The following is a 25,138-nucleotide window of genomic DNA, read 5'->3' on the forward strand; positions in this document are numbered from 1 at the left end:
ACACATTGAAGTGAGAGAAGGATGTAACATTGAAACAGGATAATAAAATTATATTGATTTATAAGATATATAAAAAAATGTGATGAGGAAGATGCCAAGCATTGTCCAGGTGGTGATCACCATGTAGACTTGGGAGGAGGACAGACTACACATGCATATGGGGGAGACTCGCGTCACACCATTCATATACACAGGTGAAGAGAAGGAAGACATTCAGAGAGAGAAAATACATGTGAGAGAAAACAGTTTGCAATAGTCACTAATCTATATTCCATAATTTCATCGGCAGAACAGTGCTTTGTAAATTCATTGAGACAAAAACCGACCCGCCATGCAACACAGTTCATGAAATACTCAAATGAAAGGCAATGGATTGTAGGTTAAGGCAAAAAAAAAAAAAAGATGAGTTTTAAGTTTAGATTGAAAAGACTCCACAGACTCTGATTGTCTGATGGCAGCAGGCAGGTTATTCCACAACAATGGGGCCTTATGGGAAAAGGCCCTGCCACCAGCTGACTTCTTTTGAACTTTGGGTAAACACAGAAGCCTGTATTTTGGGAGCGGATAGCTCGAGATGGAATGTGCAGTTTAAAAGACCAGCTAGGTGTGATGGGGCAAGCCCATTTAGGATTTTGTAAGTCAGCAGAAGCAAATTGAAGTCCGATCTAACATGGATAGGAAGCCAATGAAGGGAAGCAAGCATTTATGTAATATGGTCAAATTTTCTAGTTAGAGTTAGGATTCTAGCTGCAGCATTTTGAACCATCTGAAGACTTTTAGTACTAGCATGTGGCAGAACTGAAAACGGAACATTGCAGAAACCAAGTCTGGATGAAACAAATGCATGTATTAGAGTCTCTGCGTCAGCCATAGACAGGAAAGACTGAATTTTATCTATGTTATGTAAGTGAAAAAGGCAGTCTTGTTGATTTCTTTAACGTACTTATCAAAGGAAAGGCTGGGATTAAATGTAACACCAAGATTTTTGGCTGCCACACTTTGTGAAATCAGAGTTGTCTTTTGTTATCGTTACTTGATCAATTTGGTGTTTGTGTCTGGCAGGGCCAATGAGCAGCATCTCAGTTTTATCTGAATTTAAAAGCAGGAAATTTAGTGACATCCATTTTTTTCACAGCAGCCAATCAGACCTCTAAATTAGTCATTTTAGTATGATCATCAGACCTTATAGGCACATACAGCTGAGTATCATCAGAATAGCAATGGAAATTTATTCCATGACTGCGTATAATTTGGCCAAGAGGTGAAATATATAAAGATAGTAAAGTAGCGGGCCACGATCTGAGCCCTGAGGTACGCCATATCTAATGTCAGATAATTTTGATGTAATATTACAGTAGACACACTGTGTTCTTCTAGATAAGTAGGACTTAATCCAAGAGAGAGCTAAGCCAGAGACACCAAAAGTACAATTTAATCTGTCTGATAGTATACAGTGATCAATTGTGTCAAAAGCTGCACTGAGATCTAGTACTAGAAGCACAGAGGTGGAATCAGAGTCCATAGCAAGTGGAAGCTTGTTCACCACTCTGGTCAGAGCAGTTTCAGTGGAGTGACAGGCCCTGAAAGCCGATTTGAAAAGTTTCATATAGTTTTCTTCTATATGGGTCACAAATTGTTGATATACAACTCTCTCTAGTACCTTAGAAAAGAATGGAAGACTAGAGACTGGTCGATAGTTATTAAGAGACCCTGGATCGAGGTGCGTTTTCTTTTTTTTCTTTTTTTAAGTAGAGGTTTGACCACATCCGTCTTAAAACTGTTGGGGACAGTGCCAGTAATAAGTGACAAATTAACAATGCCCGGCATTGTAGGTCCCAGGAAAGGCCAGAGGTCTTTAAAAAGTTTTGCTAGTAAAGAGTCAAGTAGGCAAGTAGTTGGTTTGGAAGGTGGCATGAGCTTCGTCAAAGTATCAAGAGTGATAGTCTCAAAAGCTGTAATAACAGGGACTCTCAGTGACTCATTCATTCATTCATTCATTCATTCATTCATTCATTCATTCATCTTCAGCCGCTTCTCCAGGGTAGGGTCGCGATGGCAGAAAGCTAAGTAGGGCACTCCAGATGTCCCTCTCCCCAGCAACGCCCTCCAGCTCCTCCTGGGGGATCCTAATTAGATGCCTGAACCACCTCAGCTGGCTCCTTTCGACGCAAAGGAGCAGTGGCTCTACTCTGAGCTTCCTCCAGATGTCCAAGTTTCACACCCTATCTCTAAGGGTGAGCCCAGACACCCTACAAAGGAAACTCATTTCAACTGCTTGTATCCGCGATCTCACCGTTTCGGTCATTACCCAGATTGACAATAGGTGAGGGTTGGAATGAAGCTTGACTGGTAAATTGAGAGCTTTGCCGTCTGGCTCAGCTCTCTCTTCACCACAATGGTCCGGTACAATGTCCGCATTACTGCTGATGCTGAACCAATCCACCGGTCAATCTCCCGCTCCGTCCTTCCCTCACTCGTGAACAAGACCCCGAGATACTTGAACTCCTTCACTTGAGGCAACAACTCATCCCCAAACCGGAGGGAGCAATCCACCATCATCCGGTAGAGAACCATGGGCTCAGACTTGGAGGTGCTGATGCTCATCCCCACCATTTAACACCCAGCTGCAAACTGCCCCAGTGCATGCTGGAGGTCGCTTACTGATGAAGCCAACAAAACCACATCATCTGCGAAGAGCAGAGATGCAATTCTTGAGGTTCCCAAAATGGTCACACTCCTCACCTTGTCTGTGCCTTGAGAGCCTGTCCATGAATATCACAAACAGAATCGGAGACAAGGGACAACCTTGGCGGAGTCCGACACCCACCGAAAACGTGTTTGACTTGGTGTTGTGAATGCAGACACAGCTCTGACTTTGGTTATACAAGGACCGGATGGCTTGTAGCAACTGCCCGGTACCCCATACGCCCATTACTCATTGTATAGATATGAATTTGGTAACAGGATCTGCAGGAGTAGCTGGAGTTGAAGAACTCATTTTTTTGTCTGTCTGTCTCTGTTTCTGGTGTTTTGGGGTTTACGGACAGGTTCTGTGATGAGACCAGGAAGAACTTTGAGGCAACTCTAGCTTGGCTCCAGGAGCATGCGTGCTCTCGCACCTATGGCCTTGGTGAGTGTGTGCCATATAGTGCATTTTTGTGTTTGTATGTGTCTACCTTTGTGGAAGTGCACGTATGTGTGTTTGTGTTTCTGCAAATATGTTGGTGTATGTTTCTGCTTTTGTGTGTGTCTACAGTTGTGTTTTCTGTGTTTGTTTATGTAGTTTTACATGTTTTTGTGTCTGCAATTGTGGAATTGTTTGTTTCTGTGTTTCTCTGTCTGTGTGGAGTGTGTGTAGGGTGCTGCGAGTGTGGGTTAACTTAAATTTTTCTTCTCATAATTGTTGAAGTCATAAACCATGAGAAGAGTGAGTCAACAGCAGCTAACTTTGCTTGCCACAAGAGGTGGGAGAGCTTTGCCAGTATGTGTTTGCAGAAGGTCCCAAACCAACAGATCAAGAGTTATTGCAAACCATTTTATGAGGGTTGTAGAGTGTCTGGATTGTAAGAGTTGTACCTCAAAAAAGAACAAATTTGCTAGCATTCTGCTGCTTTTCAGTAATAATCTGTTCCCTCATAGTATTGTTATCATTATTATTATTATTATTCCCATAGAACAGGCTGACTCTAAATAAACCCATTTTACAAATGACATAGTACATAGTTTGTGTGTGGGGAGGGGAGACGGAGGACGAGTGATGAAGTAATCTGTCTGTATAGGAGTGGATTCATACCCTTAAAGCCAGCTGACCTAGTATATCAACTCATTCTGGGCTGTGATGAAGAAATTCTCCAGTTATTATGCAACACTAAGACACACAGCCCAATATGCGTTAAAATGGCATGTCGTAAAGATATATTTGGCCATATATGATCTTTAAAAAGCTTCCTTGTCTGCATAACCTGCAGATTGTGAATGCAGAGTCTTTTAGTCTGTGTCTTTCTTTTAACCAAATTTGTAGTTTTGACCTGGACACCAGTTATCAATTAACCAAAGCAATGTGTTGCTATAGTTGAGTCTTTGTAATTTAGTGTGTGTGTGTGTGTGTGTGTGTGTGTGTGTGTGTGTGTGTGTGTGTGTGTGCGTGCGTGCGTGCGTGCGTGCGTGTGTGTGTGTGTGCATTCTATGTGTTTGAGGCTTAAAATCCCAGCCCTTTGATACATTTCTACGTCTCTTCTACCCCACTTTATTGTCTTCCCCTTCCTTGTAGTTATTTAAAGTAAAAATGATTTTAGGAAGTGATGCCTGATGAAGAAGATATGAAATTGCAAGTGTCAATTAAAGAAGAACAGGAGCCAGCCTGCGTATTTTTTTTTTTATTTCAGATTTTTCCCTTTTTCTTCCAATTTAGTGGCCAATTGCTCCCTAGTTGAAACACCCACCCTCATACTGCATGCGTTCGCCAACTGCATCTCCCCAGCTGGCAGTCTGGAAGGAGACACCTCGGCGCTTTTGTGACAAGGTGAATCTAGGCCGAATCACTGCTTTTTCCGACACACCCAGAGACGCATTCATGTGACGAACACAAGCCAACTCCTCCCCCCTCCTGAAGGCAGCGTTGCCAATTATTGCTGCTTCATCGAGTCCGGCCGTAGTCGGATCTGACGAGACCGGGGCACGAACCCTGGTCCCCAGTGGGCAACTGCATCGACACAAAGCTGATGCTTAGACCGCTACACCACCGCGGACCCGTGCATATTTTATTTTTTTTCCCCTCATCTTGGAACAAAGAGTTAGTCCGCTTGACGCATGGCAGTTTTAGAGAAAAAACTCTTTTTAAGCAAAAGCAGATGATGGATAACATCTTTGTTTTTCCCCACCTTGATGTGTTTTCTGTGTGCATGTGTCTCTTGTGTATGTGCCTGTTGTGTTATCACTGGGTTTTGTATTTGTGTACATGCATTTGTTGTCGTGCATGTGGTGGTTTTTCTGCATGCATGTTGTTCCATCACTGACTTTGTATGTGTGTGTGTGTGTGTGTGTGTGTGTGTGTGTGTGTGTGTGTGTGTGTGTGTGTGTGTGTGTGTGTGCCATAGGAACGCGGCTGCCTTGGGACCAGCAGTGGTTGATTGAGTCGCTGTCAGACTCCACCATCTACATGGCATACTACACAGTGGCACACCTCCTTCAGGGGGGTGTACTGAATGGACAGGGGCTGTCGCCGCTGGCCATCAAGTAGGGATATTATACAGTGACATACAGAATAGACATGCACAAATATGAATAATGCCTCTTTCTTTCTCTTGTTTGCTCACTCTTTCTCCCCGTGCTTCCCCATCAAAAACTGCACAACACCTGGGGGGGTGAGATACAATACTGGCTTTATTCATACATAAACATATTTCACCAACAAGTCAACAAATGCTTACAAAATAATTAAAAAGATACAACTGTTGAATTTACTATTTTGAAGAAGATATGTTTTGAAGCTACAATCCTAAACATGACATTTCTAATATTTTCTGTCACTGTCTTGTTTAAGACAATAGCAAATTCATGAATACTTTAATAGTTGCTCATTATAATGGTTACTGTCTGGTTGGACTTTCTTGGTGTGGGGCATATTCTACATTTTTACCATAGCCAGCCAAACCCACAACCAATAATGGAGAATAAGGTAGCAAGCAGCAAATTTGAAGTAGACAAGACATTGTTGTGATTAATGCGCAGGTAAGCAGACTAGTTTTCTAGAGGACCCTGACAGACAATGTACAACACTGACCAATGCAATTAGCACCATGTCCAAAGGCTAAAATAAACAAAAATGACAATCTGCAGGATTTTTGTATTACATAGTTAAAAAGGCCATTGTTACGTAATCAGGTAATCTGGCAGTGAAAATAAATTTTGATCCCTGTGGTTTGGTTGATTTACTTTAATAGAAAAGAGGTGAAGTTGAAATAAATAATGAAAGTAATATGATGAAAAATGAATATTGCAAGATTATATAAAATGTATTTAAAGACATGTAGGTCAGGTGAATCAGCCATACTGAAAAATTGTCCCTAGGTGGAAATGTGTTGGCCCTGTGATGGACTGGCAGCCTGTCCAGGGTGTCTCCCCGCCTGCCGCCCAATGACTGCTGGGATAGGCTCCAGCATCCTGCGACCCTGAAAACAGGATAAGGGGCTTGGATAATGGATGGATATTTTAAAATGTTGAAATGTCCAAGATGTGCAAATATAGCTGTAGAGCTTGCAGACATCAACATACAACAATGAAAACCTTGATATAATCATTTAAATTTTATAAAATGCATTTATTGTCTTCTCTGTATTTCCATCTTTCTATCTCTTCTCTCAGCTTCACTGTCCCTGTCTGCCCCTCTCTTCTGTTCAGTTTAGTCTACTTCATTGGCATGAATGTTATGTAAAAAAAACATCACCAGAGGATGTAAATACAGTTGGAATCAATTAATAAGAAGACATTTTCTCATGGTACAAATGTTCTTCAGCAGACACATTTTCGTTTCATTTCATTTCATTATTTATTCCGCTCACGGTAATGCACAGCTCCAGAAAGAAAGAAGCAATTTATGATCAAACACAACTCAATTTACACATTCCATGATTGAAAAGGAGAAGGGAGAAGAAAATCTTATTGTAAACAACAGAATAGATGGTCTGTCAGTCAGTTACTCAACTAATACTTACAGCAACATGAGAAATGGAAAAAGAATCAAAAAGTCATACACAATAATTCACCATCAACTGAAAACCCATTACCTGACAACTCCATATTGTCTAATTATTCTTTCCTTATACATTTTCTTGAACTGAAAGATATTTATCCAACCTTTTAGATCATTCTCTAAAGAATTCCACAGTTTGATGCCACATACTGAAATACACATCTGCTTTAAAGTGGTACGTGCATACTGATGTGTAAAACGAAATTTCCTTCTATGGTCCGCATCCTCTGAACTAAAAACAAATAATTTTTGTAAATCTTCTGGTAATACTCAGCTTTTTGCCCTGTACATAACTAACAATGTCTGTAACTCAACTAAATCTTTTAAGTTTCATTAATCCTTACTTAATAAACAGTCCATTGGTGTGTTCTATTGGATCCACTTTATGAATAACTCTTACTGCCCCTTTCTGTAATATAACCAATGGCTTTATGTTGCTCATGTACGTGTTGCCCCACCCAGTAACTAAAATATGGCAAAATAAGTGAACAGTATAGCATTTGCATTACCTTGTAATCTAACACATACTTGGCTTTGTTCAAAACAGAAATATTCTTAGACACCTTTGTTTTTACATACTATGTTATGTGAGCTTTCCATGTCAGTTTGTCATCCATTATTACACCCAAAACTCTAAACTCAGATACTCTTTCAATATCAATTCCATCTATAGACAGTTAAACATTTTCATCCTTTTTCTGTTTAGCAAAAACCATAAACTTAGTTTTGCTCAAATTTAATGATAACTTATTGCATTAAATGCAAAGAAAAAATATTGAAGGATATAGTGGGTTGAATGCAAAATCTAATCTCTAGCTTTCTCTGTGTCTCTCTCACCTTGGCTATTCATTTTCCCCGTCTCTCTCCCCAGGCCAGAGCAGATGACCAGGGAGGTGTGGGACTTCATCTTCTTTAAGACTACTCCTTTCCCCAGTACAAGTATCCCCAAGGAGAACCTCCAGAGGCTGAGGAGGGAGTTTGAATACTGGTACCCTGTGGACGTACGCGTGTCTGGCAAAGACCTGGTCCCCAATCACCTGTCCTACTACCTGTACAATCATGTGGCTATGTGGTCCAATGACAAGTAAGTTAATTGACAAAAAGAGTAAAGCTGTGTGTGTGTGTGTGTGTGTGTGTGTGTGTGTGTGTGTGTGTGTTAGTCGTAGTTTGTGTAGTAGAGAGAGTGTGTATGTACGTTAGAGATGTCTCGATACCACTTTTTTTTGTGCCTGCTTTTTATTCAGTTTTTTTTTTATTGGGTTTTGTAAAAAAATACACCCGTGTCATCAGACCATTCACAAAGAGTAAAAAGTACACATTCCTTTTACAAAGACACACCATGAAAAAAGTGACAATTGACTCATTTCTAAGCACCACAACAACCCACAGAAACCAAGAAAACAAACAACAAAAAGATTAAAAAAAAGAGGAAAAAAACCCATCAGTCAACCAACAATAAACTGTGTCAATAATAGACACCAATAGTCAGTGCAGCAGCACATGACCCACGTCACAACAAACTCAATATTAATACTCTTCTAAACTGTTAAGAGCTGCCTCAATCAGGGAGACATTGGAAATCAATTTTCTGAACAAATTGAAAGAATGGACCCCATATTTTCCCAAATTTATTGGAGGAGCCACTTAATGAAAATATGACTTTTGCCAATCTAAGAAAATAGAGAATGTCTCTTATCCAGTGGGTATGAGAGGGAGATACAGTTGATATCTAAAGATATCAAAGCCTCTTGAGTGTCAGAAGGTGGAGTATTATAAATTACATTGAACAAACGTCTAAGATTAGAGAATGAATGCCTATTTCGAATAAATCCTGTTTGATCTTGAGAAATTATAGAAGGGAGAACAAATTCAAGGCGCAGTGCTAGTAATTTGGATAGCAATTTAAAGTCAGCATTCAGTAAATTTATTGGGCGATAAGAGCAGCAAGCTAAGGGATCTTTGTCTTTTTTCAAGAGGAGAGAAATAGAGGCTTGATTAAGAGTTTGAGGAAGACGACCAGCGACAAGTGATTCGTTAAGCATATCTAATAGTAAAGGGGCCAGCTTGTGCCAAAACTTCTTATAAAATTCAGACCTGGGCATGGGCACTTTCCATTTTGCAGAGATGTAGCAGCTGCGTGAAGTTTTGAAATAGTAATTGGATTTTCTAATACTTTCATGTCTGATAGACCAATAGAGGGAATAGCTAAATTTTCAAAGAAGGTATCATAATTAGGAGGAGATGGACCTTGATCAGAAGACTAAAGAGATATATAAAATTCCTTAAAAATATTATTAATTTCTAAAGGGTCAGTAGTTTTACCTGAATCTGTTTGGATCTGAGAAATGTGACGCAACGTAGCCATTTGGCGCAACTGGTGTGCTGGTAGCTTGCTGGCCTTATCACCATATTCACAGAACTGGGATCCCGACCGGAGCAAGAGCTCAGTAGTGCGATGAGTCATGAGGGCATCGTACTAAGCTTGTAAGGAGAGACGTTCCTTGTAAATATCTGGGGACTGGGAGGAAGCATACAAGTTATCAAGTTGAGAAATACTCTTTGCCAGCCTAGATAATTTTTCCTGTCTAACTTTTCTCTCATGTCTTGAATAAGAAATTATTTCCCCCCTAATATATGCCTTTAATGTCTCCCACAGCAAAGAAGCAGACACGTCAGGTGTTTTGTTTACACTCACAAAAAAGTCAATCTGTTGTGAAACAAAGTTAACAAAATCCTCATTCGATAGTAAGCGTGTATTAAGATGCCATGGTGAGTGCGTGTCGATTATGTTTTTAAAAAAAATTTCATTGAGATTGGAGCATTGTCAGATATAACAATAGCATTGTATTTACAGTCTGACAATGATGAATGTAGTCTATTATCAACCAAGAAAAAGTCAATACGGGTGAAAGTGTGATGCACATGAGAGAAGAAAGAATATTCCCTTTTAAAAGGGTTGAAAAAGCACCAGGCATCAGAAACTGCAAACTCTTGCGTGAAAGACTGGATTACTGGCAGATTTCGAAGGTGAGCAAACCTTAGAGGAGGAGCGGTCCAACTGAGGATTGAGCCAGCAATTAAAGTCACCTCCTAAAATCAAACAGTGTGAAGACCTATCAGGGAGAGTTGAGAAGAGACGTTTAAAAAAGGCCTCATCGTCATAATTTGGAGCATATACATTTGCCAAAATCAAATGAGTGTTATGTATTTGGCCAGTAACAATAACGAATCTACCATTTGGATCAGAAATAACAGATGAATAAGTAAATGGAACAGATTTATGCAGCAGAATGGCAACCCCCCGTCATTTGCCCTGGAATGTAGAATGGTATATCTGACCCACCCATCCCCTTTTCAATCTGGTGTGATCAGAAGCTTTAAGATGGGTTTCTTGTAAAAAGATCACCTGAGCACCAAGAGTGTGAAGATGATGCAACACCTTGCTACGTTTTATGGGGTTATTGAGTCCTTTACAGTTAAAACTAATGAATTGAAGGCCCCCCCCATATGAAGGCATTTTTAAATTAGTATGAGACATGACTAAGCCTATACAGTGCTATATGCAAGGGTAGTAGTGTGACAGTAGTAGCGCATAACAACATTGAAAACAAATGCCTGACTGATGGGGAAAAAAAGAGAGGACCAAGAACAAAAGCGAAAAATAAAACCGAACCAAAACCAAAAGCCCTTCCACCCAACACTGGCAGAAGCATCCCCCCAAATGGGATGCGTGCAACTTGACCCCAAAAAAACACACAAACTATCACGCCTCCTAGTAGCTCTGATTAAAAACCCACCAAACACTACTCGGTGTCCACTAAGAAAATGTGACATTTTAAGGAAACAATGAAAATATACAATAATAAACAGGCTTATAGCCTAATCATGTAAATATGTATGGTCTAACCAGCTACATGTCACTGTATATATGTAACTATTCCACCCTAAAAAAAGTAGACAAGCAGCATGAATTTGCAGCATCAAACAAGCTTAACAGGAAAGTGACTCCTGTTGTTAAAACTTCGAAGTTGAGGTATTCATGCATAATTAAACAGCAAACGTGTATTCAAGTTTTAACTGTAAACAACTTAAGATTTAAAGAAAAAAAAACAGCGAAAAGTGAACAGAAAACATTGGTAACATCAGTCTCTAGCATAGACTAGTCTCTAACCGTAGGAAATCTCACTTCACTGAAGCAAGGCACTATAGGAAATGTAGTCTTATCTCCTGGCAGTAGCGGCTAACCAACTAGCCAGTTAGCATGTCAGCTAAACTGCATCAGGATCGACAACTTCTTTAATGTTTTTCTCAAGAAAGTCTGATGCCAAAGCAGGGTCATCAAACCTGTGAGTTTGTCCGCTGGGTAAGGTAATGCGAAGCGTTGCCGGGTAGAGAAGACCAAACTTGATGTTTGGGCAAGAGTGGAGCTCCTTCTTTACTTTGGCAAAAGCGGCCCGTTTCTTGGCCACCGCTGGAGTGAAATCCGGGAAAATCGAGATCCTCCTGCCATTGTAGGAGAGAGGAGGCTTCCTCGGCACGTCGCAGAATCTGGTTCCGAACTTGAAGCGGGTTAACCCGAATAACAAGCGGACTGGAGGTTCTCCATCTTTGGGCCTTGCACAGAGGGTACAATGGGCCCAATCCAGTACAGGTTTGTCATCAAGTCCCAATAGGTCCTGTAAGAGTTGGGCAGTAAACTTGGTGGGTCGCTGGCCTTCCAGACCCTCAGGCAGGCCCACCAGGCGTACATTATTCCATCTTGACCGCCTTTCCAGGTCCTCGCAATTCTTGGCGAGAGAGTTGACCAGGGTGTTAAGCGTGCTAACATTAGCTTGAAGGTCGGTTAGCCTGCTATCTTGGTCATTAGCCGAGCGCTCGAGGTCAGTTATAGTCTGTCTGAGAGGCAAGTTTAGCTTCGATTGACTCCAGAGCCGCCGTAATCTCTCTTTTGACAGCACCCGAGATGATGGAGTCAAATTTACTGATGATATCGGAGCGCATTTCGTCCATCATCTACCTCATATTCATTAGCAGGGCTTCATTAGCATCTGGCTGCTGCTGGGGTTCTGGCTCAGGAGAAGGCTAAGGCTTGTTGCCGCGACCCGATTTGGGAGTGTCGGGTTTCCCTCTATTTGCCATCATAGATCGTCCTCAGTTGAAAAATAAGTCACTTAAAGCAAGTAGCTGCAAAAGTAAAGCATAAAATAGTGCAAAAAAGTAGAAATTAAGTCACATTTCGGCGGAGCACCTGCAAAACACACCCTACATCAAGCCTGCTCAGCAGCGCCCCCCCACCCGATATACACTTCTAATCAAAGAAGCATTTAATTAATCACAGTAAACAATTTTAGAGAAAATGTAAGGATAAAACAAAAGAACAAACAACTTGCAACCGCAGACCATTGACAACGTTACTAATTTTGTACTTGAAATTTGGCTATCTGCTGATACTGATATCAATCCGATATACTACTACCACTACTACTACCACTTTTAGCTGCTCCCATTAGGGGGTCGCCATCTCTTCAAAAGGTACCAGAACCGTGAAAACCTTCTCCAATAGGCCCCACTTGTTTGCTGTTAGTGTGGCGGGAAGGTCATATTCAGCCATATACGCAGACAGTGCCCATTTCTGTGCAATGAGGCTTTCAATCATGTATTAGGTGCTTTTCCACCTAGTTTGGATGACCTGCTGCAGATGCTTAGGCTACATATATAGCTCTACTTGAATGTCTTCTAACCGTGAATAGGCAAAGGGTGAGTGTTTTAAGTGGCTTACTATTTTTCTCCCGCTAGCCAGTGTGTCACTAACACTGCACTACGACAACAGTCTGTCATGCACAATTGGCTGCAATGTGTGTGCGAAGCATGCTAAACTCGCCACGCCAAGTTGACCCAAAGCCTTCTTCATATTTTGTGCATTACCCCTTAAAACTATATGCACTTTGTTTGTATTAATCTTCCATTCACGCAGCATTTCTTCAATGGCTGCTATAATGGAATCCCCTGTGTGTGAGCCACGAAAATCTCGGACATGCAACACCGCTTTTTTAAAGGTAAAATCCGAGTCTATCCAATGTGCGGTCAGACTCAACAAGGACATTGGACTCACGTCTGAGCTCCAGATGTCTGTTGTGAAACTAACCATGCCTACATTCTCCCAAGAGTTTCGAGAGAAAATTGCAAACTTCGTTGTGTATATGAGGGATGGCCTTTTCCGTTATATAATGGTGACTGGGCAAAGTGTAGCGAGGCTCGGGGTGCTCAATTAAGCATCAAAACCCCATATTTTCTATCACCGAAAGGGGTTGGTCATCCAGGACAATAAACTGAACTAGTTTCTCCATTATCAATTTCGCCTTGTTACTGTCTGGGGGCAGTTTCTCTCACTTTTTTATTGATTCCGTCAGTGTTTGCTGTTGGGGCGTTTTGCTTTTCTTTGTAGCCGTTGCATGCAGAAATTCCTGGTGGTGTTTCGTGTGGTGTTTTTCCAAATACTTAATTAAGTTTGTGGTGTTAAACCAACCAAAAACACTGCCACCCTCAAAACATTTGCATTGCAAATTTTGCATTCGGCTGTCGGTTGAAATACTTCCACACCACTGACATGATTTCGACAGGTAGTTAACGCTCATACACATGTGACTAATTGGCTACTACTGTTGTTATCACTTGACACGCTGTGCCGCTTAACTGGAGGTGCACGGCATAGGAAGTGCTAATATGAAGAAGAAAGCCAGAAAGAAGAGGAAGAAGAAGGGGGAAAAATACAAGCATTTAGGCGATGGTTTAAGCTAGATTTCCTCATGGTTTGTATCGGATGGGTATCGGAACATATTTTTTTCTCCCCTGTGATATTCAATCCAATGTTCTGGACCAGCATCGACCCGATGCCATGGAATGGATCGGGACATGCCTAGTTATTGTGTGTCTGGAATTGTGAGTGTGATAAAGAAGAAGTGGGAGGGTTAAAGAGAGAGTGAGGGAGGGAAAGAGAGATAGCTGACAGGCAGCAAGTGAGTCAGAGCTGACTTGGAGTGGGAGAGTGAGGCAGTAAGTTGGCAGGGTGAGCTTGTGAGGAAAGAGAGAAGGCTATGCAAACTGGAACCAAAAACAGACAGTCCCGCTCTCGGGCTCGGTACACATGAGAGGATAGTCTGGCTAATTTACTTGTGATGGAAATCTCCTTCATGGACTCAGTCCAACTGTCACACCTAGACCAACTGTGCGAAAACATTACCTCAAAGTTACAGATTTTCTCTTAATCATCATGAACAGCTTGCAGATCGATTTGAGATGACACAAAGTACGGGTCTTGAACAAGCTTTGTGATTTTGGGGGATCACTGACTCATTCCATGGCCCACGGCCAATGAGAGGTTACAGTGAAGAGAGTTGAAAGTGAATAGGAGGATTTGAATAGGTACTACGTGAACTATTTTTCTTATCATTTATGTTTTTTTTGTTTTTTTTATACGGTGCATCAGTTTGAGTCTGTCTGCCTGCCTGTTTTGCTCGATCCTGTGAGAGTTAAGTTGCAGACGTCAGTAATTTTTTTAGAATCGACAAAACAAGATCATTTACATCATTAAACAGACATACCAGTGTTTTAGCATGTTTTACCCCAATTACTTCAAATGCAGTATCCTTTGCATTGCTCCCGACCATTTCCAAATCATACTGTAATTTGGAAAATGCACTTATTGTAAGTCGCTTTGGATAAAAGCGTCAGCTAAATGACTGTAATGTAATACTGTAGTTTTTCTTTAATTTAGATTTTTGAACGTGTTTTCCCTCACTCCCATGAGCCATTGATTTCCATACATTTTAGTTCAAGATGAAAATCAACTTGTGAAGACTTCAAACTTGATTGAGTTGAATAATCCGTCACAATGGAAATTTTGTCTATTATTTGTCTTTTTTAAAGCTACGCCATACTTGGGGGACAGATTGTTTTGAAATATCCTCCGGTGGTTCGTTTCAGTGTGCTCGAACATCCAAGATTTGGGAGTCGGCTGTTGAACAGAACCCTTTTTAATACAAGAAGCTACACAACTTCACGTTACGCTGTTCACAACATCCATGTTTGATTATTGTTATCCACCGAATTTCATTTTATGAAAGCATGGCCTGTGAATACTATTCGGTTCAGCAGCCGACTTTTCGCAGCAAGCATGCTTTCAGCTGCATTGCCCTCACAATAGGGAAACTTGGACATAAAAATAACATCAACAGAATTTTCATTAAGATGGATTACCTATCTCAGGCAAGTTTCAAGCCTCTGAAAGTTGTTTTTAAACTGTACTAAAATTAATGGAAACCAGTGGCTCACTGGAAGGTAGGGAAAAACTCATTCAAAAGTCTAAAACATAATTTGTGCTCTGGAAAGTGGTCAGCAGTAATGTCTATTCCATTTGTAATTAATGGGCTAAAACATGAAAAAAATATACTGGCACGTCTCTTTAAGTGTGTGTATTACCTTGTCATTGCCTAATCCTCCAGTGGCTGCACACCACAAGGAGGCCTCAGTGAGCTTCCAGGGGGACTTTGAAGTGATGGGAAAATATTCTCAAGATGGCTGTATGTAATACCCTATCCACAAAGCATCATCAGAAGCAAATGTTTTGCTTAAGAAATGATCCATAACAGTCTAAATTTTCCTATGATTTATAAAGTAATATCATATGATATTACTTTCTCTTGTTTGTCCCCCTAAAATTGCCCAGTACATCTCATCCGTAAGAATGCTGTGGCTAAACAGTTCTTATCAGGGGAAAAATAGGATTATATGGAAAAAGATATAAATAAAAATGTAGCCTAATTAACTGTAAATAATATCCATTCATCCATCCATTATCCAAGCCGCTTATCCTGCTCAGGGTCACGGATATGCTGGAACCTATCCCAGCAGTCATTGGGTGGCAGGTGGGACGACACCGTGGACAGGCTGCCAGTCCATCTCAGGGCTCACACTCGCTCTCTCTCTCACACACACACGCACATTCACACTTAGAGACAATTTAGTACGGCTGATTCACCTGACCTACTTGTCTTTGGACTGTGGGAGGAAACCGGAGCATGTGATTTCATCTTGGTGTCTTATTTTATTTATTACTGAAATCTTTTCATGGTTATTGCACATAGAAATCATTGGATGCAAATTATTGCACACAATGCAGATATAAATTGACAGAGTATCTCCATCTTCGCCTGAAAACTGCAGAATGTAGAAGTGTTTGACTTATTCCTTTGAAACCGTTGTTCTTGATTTGGAAACTCTGTCAACAACTTCTTCGGTTGGCGCCTGAAATTAAAATGAGAATGCCCTAGACATGGCGCCATATGATGTTGACAGTGAGGCCTCTGTGTGAAACAAAAGGCAGAAATACCAAACCAGAGTTACCTCAAACTAGTTTCATATTGTATCCCAGTAGCAAAGGCTCAGCTCAGCCACAGTATGTATTGCTCTCTCAAGTGCCAACAAATGTATGAGACCTTACAATTTTTGTAGACATTTGCAGGCAAGGCATAGCGCTTTCAAAAACAAGCCCAGGGTGCTTTTTTTTTTTAACAAAAGGCAAAGAAGGGACTGAGCCACCGCACAGTCGAAGATTAAGGCATAGACAGCTGTGGATAAGGAACTTCTTAGAAAATTCTATGCTTTGGGCCAGAAAATAGCCCAACAGAAGAAGGGCTATTCTATTGAGAAATATTTGATTATACTTTGTGAAACCGATATAGCATGTGGACATTTTCAAAAGAAATTAGGAGTTGGAAAATTCTCCCAGCATTACCCAGCTTCAATAAAACTCCTCACTGATTCTGACAGCAATATTTAAAGCTGCTTCAAGGAATTTTTCACTGATTATTTATCAGTCTCCGTTTAATTTTGATGCCTCTAAATTTACGACATGATCAAATGAGACCATCTGTGAGAAGATTAGATATTGCTATTTAATGATTCCAAATGCTTGTGTCCTAGTCGCATTCCCTGCAAAATCTGATGGAAAGATTTGGAGCACAGAGATGTAATTAGAGATACGTTACCTCATCACTGTATAACTTGCGAACACCTGCTCCTCCATAACGCCACACCATCTCTGTTTTCTCCTCAAAACAAAGGCACAAGCTGCCAGATGGTGAGTCTGAGAATGAAGTCGCTCTTCTGTGAAACACTACCGCTTTTGTCCGCAGGGTCGCACAAAGTCAACAAAAATCCAAAATTCCTTGTAGCATCTTTTAAAGTGAGGATTACAATGTTCATGAAGAAAATACTGAAGAGAATGATCTCTGTCTCCATAGTGGGAAGTGGCCACAGGCAGTGCGAGCCAATGGACACCTATTGCTCAACTCTGAAAAGGTGATTTATTTGTGTTTCTTGTCATACTTCTCCATATATTATCACCAGTGTCTGCCCTGAAATCAGAAGGTATTTTAATGGCTGTGATCCTTCCCTTCCCTGACACGGGCTGACTAATGGTAGACTTTAAAAGTACAACACTTGGTAGAGATGCGCTCTAAAAGCTTTCTAAATACACAGAATAAATTATGTGGCCATGAAGTTAATGTATCATTTATATGACCTCTTTAAAGGTTTAATTTTTGTCAAGGTTGACCACCGCTTTTAAACGGTGTCAGTGTGTTAGTATGTGTGAGATCCCGCTAACAGCTGTTTTTGTATTCAACAGATGTCCAAATCCACAGGAAACTTCCTCAGTCTCCGTCAAGCCATCGACAAATTCTCCGCAGATGGTAGGCTCTCTCACTCTAAGTCTTGTCTCTCCCTTTTTCCCTCTGCCTCTCCTCCTTCCCCTGCAGCTTTTCCCCTTTCTAGTCATCTCTCCCAAACAGAAAAATTGAAAAACACTTGTGCATGTGAAATACACGCTTACAGCAGATCAGTGTGTTGTAGTAGTGTGTGTTCCATTACATGTGACCATACTGTATTGTATTTACTTTTATTTAAACACAGTATGCTCCCTCTGTATATATTTTATGTTTTTGCTGAAGTTGAACTAATACTGTCAGGTTTACATGATGTCTTTTGGTGAGGATAATTGGAAACCGTCAAGTCGTGATAAATAGGTTAAGCCAGGGTGTTGATAGTTGATTTAGCCACACTTGCTATTCATTATTCACTATGACAGTTTATGCAGTGTAAATGTGTTGTTTATGTAAAATATTTTATCAATTATAACTGCAGAAAAAAATGGACACTACTCCAGGTGGGATTTTAATTAAAGCACTTCCTTAAATGTGCGTTAAACAACGACTAAGATTTTACACTTAGCATCATTAGTGATATTACTTTTTGTTGGTGTATGTTTTTTGCTTCTTTTCATTTTACTTCATTTTATATTGTATTTCTTCTTTTGTTTTCTTTTTCGTGTATCCTATTTTCAGCTGGTGAAGGAGATTAGCAAAATTAACCTTTCACAATTTTGTCTACTGGATTTCTCGACAAGCCGCACTCGGCAAAAAACGTGTTGTTATGAGGAAAAAAACAAGTCACTTTGGTGTATAAGTCGCATTTATGTGGTGGTACAGTAGTGATTCGCGGGTAAGGGTTTTTTGATACCTTTACCCAAATATCTAAAATATGAGTTAATTAACCACCTGAACCTGACCCAACCCACAAACCTCCAGATTTAGCCCAGGCTAGCAGTGTTGCACTATTTAGTTTTTAGGCTGTTTGCCCAGCACAATAGACTTATTGCAAAGCAATAGCCTATTATATCTTAGCCTAATTGCACCTGGGTCAAGTCAATCTTATTTGTATAGCCAAATATCACAAATTATAAATTTGCCTCAAGGGGCTTCACAGCAATGCAACATCCTGTCCTTAGACCTGGGTCTAAGTACAGGACAAGTTTACATTTTTTCACAATTCCTTACAATGACTTAAAGATATTCAGAGGCAGACAGATAGCATGGGATCAGACCGCATGGCTTTGAAAAGACTACAAGGAACTTGAAGACCACACAAGGACAATTTCTTTTTTCCTTTCGATTATTTCAAACTCCCAGGAAGAAGGGACTGTGAAAGAACACTGGATAGAATGTGCTTTTGTTCCATATTAGCTGAAAATGGACAGAGATCAGCTTTTCAGAGACCTCTCCTGGTTTCCTCTATCTCTCCAACATTTAGCAGTGGACATGCTGGTCACGCCTGATACGATCTGTCAGATGATCATATTGCTCACTGGACTGGGCACATGCTGCCTCATTTCAGTGAAGGTTTTGGACACCATCCTAATCTTTTGCGGTGAATTTAAAATGTTAGACAGCAGCTGAATAGCGTTTCCTAATTCACTGCTTTGATTAATCGTATGGCGTTAAAACTCAACCACAAATGTCACAAGACTTGTAGTTGTATTTTACTACCTGTACATGTATATTAACATTTGCAAATGTGTAAAAATAGAGTTGAAATAATAAATCCTAATCATAGTTGTATATCAATATCTGTAAATATGTAAACAGATCTGTAGTTGAACACAAAGCCAATTTCTTCAGGTAAATTGCTGTGTACAAATACCGTTCTACATGCAACTCTTGAAATACGAGTACTGTTTTTGACGCAGCTCTGCGGTTAAGGGTTTTTGACAGAGACTTCACGCATTCGGTGTAATCACGTCAATCAGAGTGAAGGATTTTACTTCCTATTTTACTCGCGAATTGGGGGCCGCTATGATCTGTGCAGAGTGCAGGGTTGCCAGTTCTGATAATAGCCGAGAAAGTGTCAAGCATTTGATTTGTATTTCCAGAACTTTCTTTAAATTCAGTTGAAAATGACTACCAATACAACTTTTGGGTTTTCAGGAGAAATTCCATATTCGTCTTTCCACTTAGAAAAACAGCATTTCCAGACATTTGTGAAAGAGTCCAGATCAGTCTGGATGCGGGGCAGGAAAACATACTGGGCACAGAAGAGGTGATAGTTTCAGAATGTAGAGAATTACCACTTAATTTTGAGGGCTATAAACAATGGGTTTTTGGGGTAAAAAAACAACATTTTAGCATAAGTCTTAGCTACCCTATTATTAATTTACTACAGACAATGAAAACTGAATCTACCTGAATTTGGTAAATTTGCCTTTATTGTTGTCACCAAGGTGTCTAGTTCTTTATCAGTCATTGGACTGTATGTTATTGTAAGTTCCCCCTCTTGCATCTGGCGGTGGTCTGTACTGGCTGAAACACCAAGCAGTTCAGAAATGCAGGAGACAGACAAGTAAATTTCAACCAGTTGCTGGGTGTGGTCTTTTGACACAACCAGTTTGCGACATCCTATCTCACCATCCACTGCCTCAAGTAAAATTGTGGTCCTCCTTTTGTCCATTTCTACATTGATCATGGTGATCAGCTGGGAAAGGCCCTGGATAAACTACAGGAATTTTAGCTTTATAAGTTAATAAAAGATAAGTTATATGTTGTTAAAAGAGGAACTTTGTTTCCAACATTGTAAAATTCCATTTTATGAACCAGACCTGCTTCATATTTTCCCCTACTCTGCCTCATAATCAACATTAAAGTTGTAAATTACAGTGTATTCAGTGTATGGAAGTAGCTATACAAATTAGGGCTGACTGATGTTGGGTTTGTCCAAAATCTCAAACTCTAATACTCAACAAAGACAGATGGTGTTCAACTTATCTAACCTCCTCCAGGACATCTACTACTACTACTACTACTACTACTTTTGGCTGCTCCCATTAGGGGTCACCACAGCAGATAATCCATTTCCATCTCTTCCTGTCTTCTGCATCTTCGTCTGTCACACTAGCCACCTGCATGTCCTCCCTCACCACATCCATAAACCTCCTCTTAGGCCTTCTTCTTTTCCTCTTGTCTGGCAGCTCCATATTCAGCATTCTTCCCCCAATATAACCAGCATCTCTCCTCTGCACATGTCCAAACCATCTCAATCTTGCCTCTCTTGTTTTGTCTCCAAACTGTCCAACCTGAGCTCTCCCCGTAATATCCTAATCCTGTCGTTCTTCGTCACTCCCAATGAAAACCTTCTCTCGCTCTCTCTCTCTCTCATTTTCTTTATTCATCAGTCCCTCAAAGTAGTCATTCCACCTTCTCAACACATTCTCCTCGCTTGTTAGCACATACCCATCTCTATCCTTCATCACCCTAATCTACTGCACATCCTTCCCAGCTTGGTCCCTCTGTCTAGCCAATCAGTAAAAGTCCTTTTCTCCTTCTTTAGTGTCCAGCCTCTCTTATAACTCACCATACGCCTTTTCCTTTGTCTTCGCCACCTCTCCTTTTGCTTTACACTGTATTTCCTTGTACTCTTGTCAACTTTCTTCATCTCTTTGACTATCCCACTTCTTCTTTGCCAACCTCTTCCTCTGTATACTTTGCTCATACTTCCTCATTCTACTACCAAGTCTCATTGTCTTCCTTCCACTGTCCTGATGACACACCAAGTACCTTCCTAGCTGTCTCCCTCACTATTTCTGCAGTAGGTTGCCCACCCATCCAGCAACTCTTCATTACTGCTCAATGCCCTGATTGCCACACTACAGTCTTCCTTCTTCAACTTCCACCATTTGATCCTTGACTCTCTGCCTTCACTCTCTTCCTCTCCTTGATCTCCATAGTCATCCTACAGACCACCATCCAATAGTGTCTAGCTACACTCTCACCTGTCACCACCTTGCAGTCTCCAATCCCTTTCAGATTGCGCTTGCTGCGTGAGATATAGTCCACCTGTATGCACCATCCTCCACTGTAATACGTCACCGTGTTCTTCCCTCTTCTTGAAATATGTATTCACCATAGCCATTTCCATCCTTTTCACAAAATCCACCACCATCTGTCCTTCCACATTCCTTTACACCATGCCTACCCATCACCTCCTCATCACCCCTGTTCCCTTCACCAACATGCCCATTGAAGTCCGCTCTCTCCCCCTTGGGTACACACTCCACCACTTCTTCCAACTCACTCCAGAATTCTTCTTTCTCTTCCATCTCACACCCAACTTGCGGGGTATATGCGCTGATAACATTCATCATCACACCTTCGATTTCCAGTTTCATACTCATAACTGTGTCTGACACTCTTTAGCTCTAACACACTCTTGACATACTCTTCCTTCAGAATTACCCTACCCCATTTCTCCCCCTATCTGCACCATGGTGGAAGAGTTGGAACCCACCTTCGATGCTCCTGGCCTTACTCCTCTTCCACACAGTGTATATCTACCTTCCTTCGCTCCATCATACCAGCCAGCTTTCTCCCTTTACCAGTCATCATGCCAACATTCAATGTTCCCACTCTCACTTCCACACACTTACCCTTCCTCATCTCCCATTACCTCTGGACATGCCTTCCCCTTCTCCTTCGCCCAACAGTAGCATAGTTTCTACCAGCACCCTGCTGGCCAACAGTAACTGTGGCAGTTGTTGGTAACCTAGGCCTCAACCAAGCTGGTATGGAAATCTGATTTATGATCTGCATAAATAATTTGGCAAGGGTTTACGTCGGATGCCCGTCCTGACGCAACCCTCCCCATTTATCCGGGCTTGGGACCAGCACTAAGAATACACTGGCTTGTGCATCCTCTGTGGCTGGGTTTACATGAGCTTATAAGAGTTATCTCATAGGTGCAAATGAACTCCAAATGCTCAAGGTCCAATGGTAAGCATTGAAGTGCATGCCCAATTTTCCCTGAGGCCTCTCAAAATTAATTATTTTTCACTTTGTTTATTATTCATATATTTATTATTTTTATTGCAATTATTATTAACTTTGTTTGTTTGTTTGTTAAGTAAACAAGAAGTAACCTAAAAGATATTTCAATGTCGGTTGACTGAGGTTAATAGAAATAGTGGAAGCACAGTTTGAGAGGATGAGAAGATTTGACACTGGCCTATACGCAGTCTTGATACCAAAGAAGGGACTTTAAATTCAACAACGATAACAAAATAACAATGTTGCTACCGATAATACTGAAATATACATGACCCTTGTTGAATGTTGTGCAACTAAAATGGAATTAATGGGAATATATTGCTGTGATGGCCTGGTGGCCTGTCCAGAGTGTCTCCCCACCTGCCACCCAGTGACTGCTGGATTAGGCTCCAGCATCCCCGCGACCCTCAGAGCAGGATAAACGGTTTGAATAATGGATGGATTAATGGGAGTATATTGCTGCTATCGTAGCATATGTTTTGTGTTATGACACCATGTCTGTCTATTTAACGATGGTGGGTAGACACCGATTGATGCATCTTTGAAGAGAGAGCGTGAAAATCCCATGTCTCAATAGAAGGAACAAGTCAACAGCTTACCAGAATGCAAATACAACAGCAATAAGAATTATTACGTTATGAGTGGGAATATATTCTGATTTGCATTAATATTTGCTTTAAAACAACATTACAACATAAACACAAGTCGTATGGCTAGCTCACAGCTATTTTGTATATATTGCAGCATGTAAATTACTTACTAGTTCTTCAGAATGTCTCTGCAATTAACCAGTCATCTTCTTGAAAGAATGGTACACTTAAGTTTACAATATCACAGTGCAAACTTATCCGTTGGTTAAATACGCTACCTGCTGAGGAAATATAACATTTCTGGTGCAGTCAGAGGCTTTGGACCTCAAGAACTAGCAACCCACCCCTCTGCACAGATCACAGCGCTCCCTGACTGGCTAGTCAAATAGGAAGTAAAATCCTCCATTCTGATAAGTTGATCACATCGAATGCGTGAAGTCTGTCAAAAATTCGTAAGTGCTGCTGTATAGTTGCATGTAGAACGGTGCTCATATTTCAAGAGTTGCCTGTAGAATGGTATTTGTATGCTGCAATTTACATGTAGAAATTGGCTTTGTGTTCAACTACAAACCTGTTTCACACATTTGCAGATGCTAATATACAACTATGATAAGGCTTTATTTTTTTTCAACTCTATTTTTACACATTTGCAAATATTAATATACATGTACAGGTTGTAAAATACAAGTACAAGTCTTGTGACATTTGTGGTTGAGTTATGATGGAGCTTTAATGCCATACCAGTGAGAAACCATGAACATCAAACCCTCTTACACACTACTAAACTATGAGAGAATTTGATTGTGTGTGAGACGGTTTGATAGTGCGTGAGAGAGTTTGATAGTGTGTGAGCGTAGCTGAGAATCGCACACACACAAGCGTATTCTTTCTAACCAAAAAGGGAATTTTTGCTGTGTAAACAAAAGCTCTGAATACCACTTAGGGAAAAAACTTATAGGTGAAGCTTCAATGCTCTAAAACACATGCTTTGACCAAAACAATAAAAATTGGAAAATTGATGATAAAGCTGCTTGTGTGTGTGTGTGTGTGTGTGTGTGTGTGTGTGTGTGTGTGTGTGTGTGTGTGAGAGCGAGAGTGGACTAGTAATGCACAGCCTAGCCTATTGCACGCAGTGTTTCTGTAAGTTATTAATAACTTACTCAGAATGCTGCTCTGTCACTTTTTGACTTTTTGGTCACCCGAACTCGTGATATTTTCTATTAAGCTTACCCGAACCTGCCTGACCCACGCATCACTATGGTACAGTATTTTCAGTTGAGTCACAAAATTAAACGGTGCCATTAATGGCTTTATTTGAAATGCAGTGTATTTGTCCCACAAAATTACATTGTATAAGTTGCTTTGGAATATAAGTTGCGGGACAAACCAGACGAGTTAAAAAAACCTAGCAATTTATAGTCTGGAAAAGACAGTACTTGATATTTCTAGATATTGATGCTCTTCAATCCTTAGATCAGGCATAGGCAATCAAGTGCCATGGAGTCTGATGAGTATGCAGGTTTCCTATCCAACCAATCACTACACCAGGTGATTACGCTGATGAGTCTGTTCTCTTTGTCTGAAAGTGTGGTAAACAGTGAAATCAACTGGTATGGCAGTTGGTTGGGTCAAAAACCTGCATATTCATGGAATTTCATAGCAAATGGTTGCCTATACCTATCTTAGATACTCATTTCTAGTTTTTCTTAGAACACAATGTCCCACGGTGTCGCAGTGGTTAACACGGTCACCTCACAGCGAGAAGGTCCTGGGTTCAAGCCCCGAGTAGTCCAACCTTGGGGGTCGTCCCAGGTCATCCTCTGTGTGGAGTTTGCATGTTCTCCCCGTGTCTGCGTGGGTTTCCTCTGGGTGCTCCGGTTTCCTCCCACAGTCCAAAGACATGTAGGTCAGGTGAATAAGCCATACTAAATTGTCCCTAGGTGTGTGTGTGTGTGTGTGTGTGTGTGTGTGTGTGTGTGTGTGTGTGTGTGTGTGTGTGTGTGTGTGTGTGTGTGTGTGTGTGTGTGTGTGTGTGTGTGTGTGTGTGTGTGTGTGTGTGTGTGTGTGTGTGTGTGTGTGTGTGTGTG

The 25,138-nt window shown here is 40.8% G+C and overlaps 1 protein-coding gene across 1 annotated transcript in view; it reads left to right on the top strand.

Annotated features, from left to right (window-relative positions):
* The window catches only part of LOC130116610 (leucine--tRNA ligase, cytoplasmic-like), an 85,640-nt gene that overhangs the window by 38,204 nt on the left and 22,298 nt on the right, over positions 1-25,138 (top strand). The window contains exons 18-22 of the mRNA XM_056284575.1: positions 3,048-3,130; positions 5,097-5,235; positions 7,623-7,835; positions 17,053-17,110; positions 17,439-17,502. Of these exons, the coding sequence (XP_056140550.1) occupies positions 3,048-3,130; positions 5,097-5,235; positions 7,623-7,835; positions 17,053-17,110; positions 17,439-17,502 (557 nt within the window). The remainder of the gene's footprint in view (positions 1-3,047; positions 3,131-5,096; positions 5,236-7,622; positions 7,836-17,052; positions 17,111-17,438; positions 17,503-25,138) is intronic.

This window comes from Lampris incognitus, chromosome 8 (assembly GCF_029633865.1).
Source record: "Lampris incognitus isolate fLamInc1 chromosome 8, fLamInc1.hap2, whole genome shotgun sequence".
Lineage (NCBI taxonomy): Eukaryota > Metazoa > Chordata > Actinopteri > Lampriformes > Lampridae > Lampris > Lampris incognitus.